Source organism: Phacochoerus africanus, chromosome 11, assembly GCF_016906955.1.
Source record: "Phacochoerus africanus isolate WHEZ1 chromosome 11, ROS_Pafr_v1, whole genome shotgun sequence".
Classification (NCBI taxonomy): domain Eukaryota; kingdom Metazoa; phylum Chordata; class Mammalia; order Artiodactyla; family Suidae; genus Phacochoerus; species Phacochoerus africanus.
The window spans coordinates 8,827,116-8,837,704 of NC_062554.1; the positions used below are offsets into that span (position 1 = coordinate 8,827,116).

The 10,589-nt window shown below is 54.1% G+C and overlaps 1 protein-coding gene across 1 annotated transcript in view; it reads left to right on the forward strand.

Annotated features, from left to right (window-relative positions):
• The first annotated feature begins 2,412 nt into the window (after window positions 1-2,412).
• Window positions 2,413-10,589, forward strand: part of SLCO2B1 (solute carrier organic anion transporter family member 2B1) — a 48,019-nt gene continuing 39,842 nt past the window's right edge. Inside the window, 1 exon segment of the mRNA XM_047752308.1 lies at window positions 2,413-2,744. Coding sequence (XP_047608264.1) covers window positions 2,729-2,744 — 16 coding nt within the window. The 5' untranslated portion in view covers window positions 2,413-2,728.

The following is a 10,589-nucleotide window of genomic DNA, read 5'->3' on the forward strand; positions in this document are numbered from 1 at the left end:
GGTAGCGACTGATCTGGGACCAGAACTGAGGTCTTGAGGCTGGAGCCCAGGACCCTTCCCTTGTACCCAAATTCAGATGGTTCTACAAAATGAGGAGTCTCCTATTTTGTCTCATTGGCAAAAAGGCATTTTCCCACGTGGGTTGACTTAAAGAGCAGAAGGGCTTGGGTTCTGCAAACAGCCTAGGGTTTCACAAGCAGCATCAGTTCCAGCGCAAGACGCTGTACCAACGTTGCAGAGCCCTGGAAGCTGCAGCACTCTGCAAACCATGCCAGGCTTTGCCAACAGTGTGGGACTTTAAAAAAAGGGTGTCTGTCTTTGCAAACTGTGAGACTCCATGGATGGTGCTGCCATGCACACACATCACAGGGCTCTGTCAAATGCACGGGGCTCGGCAAACACCATACCACAAGTGGCAAAGGTGGGGCGCAAACCAGTTTGGCTGAACCTCCAGCCCGGGCCACCCAGAGTGGGACGGACCTCCCTGCAGGATCAGCCCAAGAACTGTCTGAAGTCCTGTTAATCTAACTCCCAGAAGGTTCTGGGGACTAGACTCTTGCTCCTGTTCTACAGCTAAGTTCGGGAATATTCTTGGACCCGGCTGTGTCAGCCTGGGAAGGCTGGGATCATCAATGAAGTTCCCTCATGCCTGAGGTTACTGCATGTTCCGTGCCCTGCAGGATGGTGTGCACTGCTGTGCTCAAAGATTGATGAAGTGAACGTAGCCAGCCACGCTGGTCCCAGCCTATACCCAGATTATGCCACCCCATACGCAGTCCTCAGGACCAAGATGGAGGTGAGTAAGCCTCCAGAAAGTCTAAAGGGACCTTCCCTCTCTCAACCATGCACCTGCACTTTGGAGTCTGGAAGTCTGCACCTCTGCCCGACTCTGTGGGTGGACTTCAGTCTGAAGGATTTAAAGAGAAAGTCAATTTGCTCTTAGGCAAATTTGCTTAAGAGACCCTGATTTTAAGCAGGATGGGGGTCTGGTTTTTCTATCAACCCAAGCCAACTGTTGACCTTTCCCCAAGTGATGGTCTTCCATTCCAATTTCTGGATTCTCGGAGATTCACACTATGAGTATCAATTGAGGGCCTACTATGTGCCAGGCTGATCTGATTATTTCAGATACACCCCACCTCCTTCTAGCATCCCATACAGCCACTGGGAGCCAAGTGGGGCTGATGTCTGTCTGTCATTGCACCTCCAAAGCTGGACTCCAATTCCACCTCCTCATATCACTCTATTCTCGGAAGCGGGTTGGGTTCATTTCTGTATCCTGGATTTGGGGAAACCCAGAGGTCTTCCTCAGAAAATCGCAGCCTGGGCAGAGGAAAAGGCCTGGTTTCTGGCATCAGAGGTTCAAGGCACAACCCTACCACTTACTAAAAGGTGGCCTCTGGGTGGTTACTGAGACTCAACATCTCATCGGCAAAGTGGAGGAAGAGGTGCCCGGCGCCCTCCGCCACTAGGAGGCCCCAACAGGACCTCACGCGTGAAAGTGCTGAGCAACCTGGAAGGAGCAAACCAGATTTGCTGTCCCTCTTGCTGCCCTGTTCTGAGCCCCATCTCTGCTGTTCCCTTCTCAGAGCTCCGGGCCTCAGGCTTGGCTTCGTTCTCACTCACTGAACTTGCACAGCAGCCCTGCAAGGGAGGACGATTGCTCCTTCTTTATAGATGAGGCAGCTGACACCTGGAGAGGTGCAGGGACTTGCCTGAGGCACTTGACTGGTAAATGACAAGGCTGAGATGGGACTCAGAGGGTCTGGCTCCAAGGCCTCCATCCTCAGGCTACAGTCCCGAAAATCCTGGGCCAGTGTTATACGTGCCCTTCTGTTCTCCAACCCCCTCCACTGAGATCGTCTTACTTAGGGAGATGCTACCATGAGTCATCCCCCGCTACCCCCCACGCCCCCCCCCCCCCCCCCCCCCGCCCCGCCATCCCTCCTGCAGGCGTTGGCCACTCTGATTCCCAGGGGATAGGGTCCTTCCTTGCTCTGGGTTTGTGGAGCCCAGAGAGGAGACGGGATTTGGGGTTCGATGGGAGAGGATGAGAGCTTGAGGGGGACAGAGGTTCAGTGAAGGGGGACAGAGAGGGAAAGGGGCTTGCCTGGGGCTCATGGAGGGTGGGAAAGGTACCAGGATGGGGACAACAGTTTGGTGGGGGGGAGGCTGGGAGTGAGAATGGGGATGCAGAGAGGAGACTCAGGAAAATCAGCACTGAATGACCCCAGGCCTGGGAGGGCCCGGCCCAGCCGCTTTCCTTCTGCGGGGCCCCTCACGGCTCCAGCTCCACCGCTAGTAGGAGAAAACATCCAGGGGAAATGCCAAGCCTAGGGACTGGGAAGGAACAGGCGGAGGGGAGGCTAGTCAGCAGCCTCCTCCCATTCGTGGGGCTGGATCTAAACAGACCCAGCCTCCTACACAACTCTAGCCCTGGGCTGCCCTGGCCAGAAATCAGAGGAATTCAGAGAAAGAGAGAGAGAAGGAACAAGTGACATAGGCACTTGGGGAGTGCGGTCAAGTTTGAGCAGGACTTCCTAGCCCGTACTCGGTGGGTGGCTGAGAGGTGGCTGCTGTCCTGTGTGGCCAAGAAGCATCGACCGACCCAGTGCCTGGAGTCCCCACGCTGGGCATCCCCATCTCCAGGAGCCCTCGAGAGGTCCGCGCTTCCTCTCTCCTGCTGAGCTCCAGTCCTGAGATTGAAACTCAGCGCACCCCAGAAGGCATGGGACCCAGGATAGGTAAGTCCAGACAAAGTAAGGGAGGGGCATTGCAAAGGGTGAGGTTACAGAGCTAATGCAAGTGTGCTGTGCACAGCAGGGGGCTTGCAGGTCCCTACAGGAAGCCAGGCATGTGGTTGGACCTAGAGCGGGCAGGCGTGCTGAATGAATAATGACCAGAGGGGCAGGACTAGCTGTTTACTCAGCTGGAGGCAGGGCACCCAGCCTGACCTCCCTGAGGTTCTCTTCTCCCTTGGTCTCCCAAGATGGGATTGGAAAGCAGGCCCCCTGCCAGTTCCTCGAGCCCTGCTCCTTCTCTGAAGCAGGCAAAGATAGAGAGAGACAAAGCAGATAAAAACAGAGATAGATGTGTAGTCAGAGACGGAGCAAATCCAGAGATAGATGGAGTCAGACAGAGGCTGAGACAGAAGGCCAGAGACAGCCGGAGACAAAGATCGACAGGCGTCAGCTGGATCATCTGCAGGGACAGGGGCGACCAGCTCCGGAGAGGGGGCTGCGGGAGGGACCAGCAGAAATAAAAAGAAGCAGAGCAGTGAGAGAAAGAGAGAACCAGACCAAAAGAGCCACAGAAGAGAGACAGAGCTGCAGGCGGAAAAGCGGAAAGATTAGCACAGCAAAGGAGCTGATGCCGAGAGCGACCTGCAGAGCCCTACAGGCACCCGGTGGCGGTGGTGTGGGAGGAGTCTGCACGGGAGGTGGCTTGAAGCCTTGAGAAGCCAAGTCTGGCATGTGACCAAAGCACCATGTGGAGAGGGCCATGGTTCTGGAAACGGAGCTCCCAGTGGAGCATTTCTTGGGCAGGAGGCGGGAGGTGGAAGAAACAAAGGCTCTTCAGACACAGTGGCTCTGGGGCGGGACACACTGTGGCCATCACCTCTGGCCTCCCTCCAGCCATCCGTGTGCCTCCCGCCTGCTCAGGCAAGGCCGGACTTGCGACCAGGGCACGATGTGAGGGCTTCCTTGGCCGAGCAGGCAGGCGTGGCTGTGTTGCAGCCACGGCTTGAGGATTGTGGCGTGGAAGGCAGGGTAGGGCTGGATGCTCCCTCTGCAGTTCCTCCAGGAGAGGTGACAGTGGGGTCAGAATTGGGTGGGTTGGTTTGGAGATGGGCCACTGACAACCCCAATTCCCAGTCAGCCTTGGCGTCAGAGGGTCGGTGATCCCGTGGATACGGGAAGAATCTAGTGACTTTGGCTGTACTGCGCCGATCCTCCAGCTGTCATCCTGACCCGGGTAGGGCGCAGCTCCAGAATATTCTCTCGCTGCCCCTCCACTTCCCACACACGCAGCAGGAGGCTGACCCCCACTGAGCCACCAGAAGCCACCTCTGGCCTCCCTTCCTGAGCCCCAACCTGAGCTGTGGCCAGGCTTTTTCCCCTGTGCACTCTTTCTGGGGAATGTGGCGATGCAGGCGGGGCAGGATACCCAGCCTGGAGCCTGGGAAGGGACCCATTCCTGAGGGAGAGGGGCCAGCTGTCCCAGCCAGGGGCAGGCACCAGAGAGAGAGGAATCAGGGTCCGATCTGGCCCTTGGCCAGGCCCCACCAGCCGTTCACCACGTGCCCTTAGGCAACAGGCAGCGCTTCCCTATCAGTGGAGGAGGGGCCTGAGAAAATGTTCTCCCCAGGCTATTCCCATTTTGCGATTCAGAGAAGCCGGCTTTTCCTACCTTTTCCTACCTCCGCCTCATCGCTTGGCTGGCTTTACCTCTACCTGGAAGACACCTGCCCACATTCCATCCTGGTGAAATTTGCCCTGTTTTTTTAACTCCTCCTCCTCTTCCAGGAAGCTTTCCAGGCTGATTTTCCCAGCTGGAAGTAACCTCTCTCCCATATGCTGTTTGACCCTCTCTGTGTTCACCCTTCCCTGTGCCTGGTGTTTCTTTTGCTCTCTTTTGTCCTAGACCTAAATGTGGGCCAACCCAGGACAGGGAGGTGGGGAAAGGGAAAGAACCAGGTCCGAATTGTAACGCTGCATCACTGGCTTTATGAGAATTTAGTGCCATGCTCTGCCCCTTTTTAATGTGTGAGGAAACAGATGCTCAGAGAGGGCAAGTGACTTGTCCGAGGTCACCCAGCAAACAAGCAGCAGAGTAGGGGCCAGAACCAGGTCTGCCCAATGCCAAAGCCCTTTTTGTCCTGTGCCCTTGCCCTCAGCAGTTTCTCTTCCGGCCACACAGCCCACGCTGGTGAGCCTCCACCCGCCTGGGTGCTCCTCCACTGGCTCCAGACAAAGCCAGCTGTTCTCTGGGAGCTAGTGGCTGGGGAGCGGGCAAAGGCATTATTCCTCCCAGGCCAGGCCTTGCCTGCTGGGCCAGTTCTCGGGCAGCTGGGAACCAGATGGCGAGTGAGCTTGCTGAAACCCTGCAAATGGGTGCCAGGTAGCCAGCGCCCAGTCTACTTCTGTCCCTTTCTGGGGCTCATTTCTTCACCTGTGCGCTAGACATTAGGGGTCAGCTGAAGTGGTCCCTAGGTCCCTTCCTGTGCTGAGAAGCTCAGTTTTCTGTCCCTGGAGGAAATATTGGCGGCCTCTCTGTAAGAGCAGCCTTGGCTCCCTCTTCCATGCCAGTCTGGGCCTCAGTCACACTCTAGGGGTACAGAGGAGGTAAACTCAGTTCCTGCTCCCCCTCGTGGGCTGCAGCCCAGAGCCCTAAGCACTAATACTTGAAGTGATGGGAAACAATGCCTACTTTACCAGGCTGGGAGCCTCTTGGGGAGAGGATCTGACATGAGCCATTCCTGAGGCCGCAGAACTCTGTACAGGCTGGGCAGAGGTGGGTTATTGGGGAAGGCTTAGCAGGGATGCTGTCCTCCTGCCTCCCCATGCTCCTACCCCCTCATCCCCACCCCATGACCTAGTTCCCTTTCCTCCAACCTGCTTCGAAAGCCTACTCTTTTTTTTTTTTTAATTTTATTTTATTGGAGTATAGTTCATTTCCAAGGTTGTATTAGTTTCAGGTGTACAGCAAAGTGAGTCAGTCATACATCCAAATATATCCATGATTTTTTCCCATATAGGTTATTACAAACTATTGAATAGATTTTCCTGTGCTGAGCAGGAGGTTCTCATTAATCATCTCTTTTATACAGTGGTATGTGTATCTTATTCCCACTTTCCCAATTCTTCCCGCCCCTCAACAGTTTCACCTATGGTAACCATAAGATTGGTTTTGAAATCTGTGAGTTTGTTTTTTAATTTTATTTATTTATTTATTTATTGCTTTTTAGGGTCACACCAGCAGCATATGAAAGTTCCCAGGCTAGGGGTCAAATCGGAGCTACAGCCACAGCAGTTGGGGATCCAAGCCACGTCCACAACCTACACCACTGCTCACGGCAATGCCTGATCCCCGACCCACTGAGCGAGGCCAGGGATCAAACCCACATCTTCATGAATAGTAGTTGGATTCATTTCTGCTGTGCCACAATGGCACTCCTGTTTTTGCTTTTTAAATAAGATCTTTTGTATCATTTTTATTAGATTCCACATATAAGTGATAGTGCATAATATTTGTCTTTGAGTTACTTCACTTGGTATGATAATCTCTAGGTCCATCCATGATGCTGCAAATGGCATTATTTCATTCTTTTTTATGGCTGAATAATATTCCATTGCATGTATGTACCGTATCTTCTTGATCCATTCCTCTGTTGATGGACATTTAGGTTGTTTCTGTGTCTTGGCTATTGTAGACAGTGTTGCTATGAACGTTGGGATGCATGTATCTTTCCAAATTGTGATTTTCTCTGGATAGATGCCCTGGAGTGGAATTGCTGGATCATATGGTAGTTCTATATTTAGTTTTTTTAAAGGAACCTCCATACTGTCCTCCACAGTGGTTACAACAATTTCCATTTCCACCAACAGTGTAGAAGGCTTCCCTTTTCTCCACACCCTCTCTAGCATTTATCGTTTGTAGATTTTTTGATAATGGCCATTCTGACTGGTGTGAGGTGGTACCTCACTGTAGTTTGGACTTGCATTTCTCTAATAATTAGTGATGTTGAGCATCTTTTCATATATATATATATATATTTTTTTTTTTTTGGCCACCTCTCTGTCTTCTTTGGAGACATTTCTGTTGAGTTCTTCTGTTCATTTCTTTTGCTTAGGTTGTTCGTTTTTTTATATTAAGCTCCATGAGATGTTTGCATATTTTGGAGATTAATCCCTTGGCAGTCATGAAAGCCTACTCTTAGTGAGGACTCAAGACTCATGATAAGGAGTGATGGGGTTGCAATGGGGCCTTGGGGAATAATGTGAGCACAAAGAAAGATGAGCTGGGACTCGTGGTTGGGGAGAGCTGGTGCAGCCTGAGTGAATAGCCACATGTCTCTGAGCCTCAGGTGCTGTTTTTAAGGCCTAAAGAGGCTGATCCAGATTCCCTGTGGGCTCAGGGCTCTGCCGCCTTCCCCCCATCACTGTCTTTGGGGTCATCTCGGGTCTAAATGGGATAGTCAGGGCCAGAATCGGGACTAGAAAGTCCCAGCACAGGGTCTCTGACCCAGCCTGGAAACCACCAGAAAGCAACAGCTGGAGGCCTGCCACATGCTGTCCTCCCAAGAGACCATCCAAGGGTCCTGCTAGCAGGAATTTCCCAAAGATGACAGCCAAGTCCAAAGCCAGAGACCACCCTCACCCCACGCCCGTGAGGCCACACTGGGAAGTGAAAGCTTCAGTGTCTCCGCACGGCTCCCACCCCAGCCCAGGCCCACACTGCAGCCCCTGCTTCCCCAGAACCCCCTACCCCCACCCCCAACTTTTTCTTCACCCTCATTCAGTTTAGCTCAATTCAACCATCATGTTTTTAAGGCGGGCCAAGCTTGAAAGATGAGAAGCGGTTTGCTGGAAAGGCAGGACACTCTGGGCTGAGGGTACAGCACGTGCAAAGGCTGAGAAGCGGAAAAAGCATAGGATGAATTTGGCAAATGGCAAGCATTTCCTGGGGCCAGAGAAGAGTGGTTACTAAGGGTGGCCTTGACCTCCTGAGGCCGAGGTGTCTGGAGTCCCAAGCTGCAGAGGGGTTGGGGGGAAGGGGGTTAGCCGTTGTTAAGGACCACAGCCTACCAGGCAGGGCATTTTCCTTTAATCCTACCCAAGATGCTTGTGCTCGGGGGCAGACGCTGAGGCTTAGAGAGGCTAAATCAACTTCTCAAGGTCAGAGCCACCGTGGGGCAAAACAAATATTTGATTTCAAAGTCTTCTGGCCCAGAGGGTTTCAACAGGAACTTGATAGGCTCCATCAGGACCCAGGAGAGGACAGCCTCTGTCTGGGAGAGTCCACTGGCTAATCAAGCAGGTAAGAGGGGAACGAAAATCATGCAGGATGGTGACTAGCCTGGCCTCCCTGAAAAGGGCTGAGGACCTGGATCAGGAGTAGGGGTGAGGTTTGCGGAGGGAGAAGCAGCTGGCATGGGCTTCCGGAGCTAGGCAGGGGAGCCGGCAGGCCCGGGGAGCCCAGGACAATCTCGGGGGTAGGAGGGGCTGGAGGCAGGGGTCGGCCTCCTCCCACCCCATCACCTCTGGAGAGCGGCCTCTCCCATCACTGTGACAGATGGATGGCCCAGTGCTGCTGGGAATATTTCCTTTTCTGCGCTCTGGTGTGAAGGTATAAAGGTTGGTAGGTTTTCCAGAAACATCCTGGCTCCTTTGTGACACTACCGCGCGCCCCCCCCCCACACGCTCAGTGTTGGCCCCTGACTGTGGTGGCAGGATGGGTTCCTTCTCTTGCTCTGTCCTCCTCCATCAGGTCGTACGGTGGGGGCTGCTCCCTCTCAAGGCGAGTTTGCCCACGTGTGCCTCCTGTTCGGTCTCTGCCTGCAGGGCCTTCCAGACTGAGAGCCCCCTGGCCATCGCCCCCTAGAGACTCTCACCAGCCCAGTCTCACCACATCTGAGACCGAGCTCACCATCACCCTAAAACCTGCCCTCAATGGGGTACACAGACCCAAGCCTCACCTCTCCCCGCTTCCCTGTCCCCAGGACAACTCAGTCCCCCCCCTACTCCCCACCCACCTGCTTTCCCACCAAGTCCTAGCCCTCCCACCTCCCCGGGGCCATCAAGCTCATTACTCTACACCCCCACTGCTACAACCTGGCCCAGGCCCTCCGGTCACTCGGTCCCCTGGACTCCACCCCAGCCCCAGCGCCCATCCTGACGTCTCCACTAACCCTCCGCAGGCACCTGACGTCTTCCCAGGAAGCCACATCAGACCTCACCACTGGGCTCAGGACAAAGCCAGCCCTCCTGTCTAGTGTTCAAGGGCGGTCAGAGCTTAGCCCCTCCAACATCTCAGCATCACCTCCTCACCTTGAACCCGGCGCTCCAGTCTTGCTGGACTCTTTGTTCCCTGAGCAGTCTTTGCACTTGCATACTTCTGCCCTTTACTCTGATGTTTCTTCTGCCAGGAAGCCTTCTAGAACCTTCCAGTGTAGGCTGGGACCTCTCACTATGTTTCTATAGATTTGGAACTCCTTGTGTCACAGAGTGAGCACATGTCTGTTAAATGTCTGCCTCACCATCTCACACACACACACACACACACACACCCTGGGAGCTCCCTGAAAGCAGAGCCCTGGGCTGCTGGCTTCTGGGACCCCAGCCACTTGCCCTGCTGAGCTGTCAGGATGTATGGAACTAATCTTCATCCTCACTCCTAGAACCAGCAGAGACCAGCTCTGTTCCCCTCCATGGTGACCTTGGGCAAGTCACGGCCCTTTCTGGCTTTGTCGCCTCACACCTCAGAGAGTTAACGCAGCCCTGGCTTCTTGGCCAGCAGACGCCTCAGGCCCAGGGCTTGCTGTGGGGCACAGATGGGGAAGCCCACAGGCCGGCGAAGAGGGTTCTAAAGTGGCCAGGTGGACCCAAAGGGGCTCTGACAGGCCAAATCGCCACATGAAAGTCGGCAGTCTGAGACCAGGTGAGTGTTTTCATATGGAAACGTGGGCCCAGGAGTTCCCATCGTGGCTCAGCGGGAACGAATCTGATTAGCATCCATGAGGACGCATGTTTGATCTCTGGCCTCGCTCAGTGGGTTAAGGATCCGGCGTTGCCATGAGCTGTGGTGCACAGATGCGGCTCAGATGCTGTGCTGCTGTGGCGCTGTCATAGGCCGGCAGCTACAGCTCTGATTCAGCCCCTACCTGGGAACCTCCATATGCAGCAGATGTAGCCCTAAAAGACAAAACAAAAAAACCCGACTGGAAATGTGGGCCCAGTGTTGCCAGATCTACTAATCTTCCAAGAAAAAACAAAAGTTGGAAGTTTTATATGAAATTTCCTGATGCTGGCAACTAACGTAAAAACACTCAGCAAGCCAGCATTATGCAAGGCCAATAAAAATATCTGAGAGTCAGATGTCCTTAGGCAGGACTGCTATGCGCTGCACAACCCAGAGGGCTCTGGTCACCTCATGGTGCACAGTTCACACAGCTGCATATGGAGCTTTTGGCCAGGGCTCTGCCTTGTGTTCTCTCTCTGCTGGCTCCTCCGATGGCCCCAGCAAAGTGTGTGTGGTGGCAGGTGTTGACGAGAGGGTCGTTCTTTCTCTCACATGGGGAGACTATCAAAAGAAACCCCCCAAATGGCCTTAGAATGCAGCAGGCGGGGATGGAGTGGAAAGGGCAGACAGGAGACAGCGGAAGGAAGCTTCCAGATGTGCCTGTGCCTCTTCGGGGATCAGGAGGAGGTGAGAGAATAACACTGGGGCTGAGTGTCCCACAGGAGGAGAGTAGGTTCTGAAGCCTGGTGCCCTGGCTTGGAAATTGCTCCCTGGCGAATTTAGGGCTAACGCTGACCAGACGACAATGTGGGGCATCTCGGAGTTTGAACATCATCCCATGGGACCCT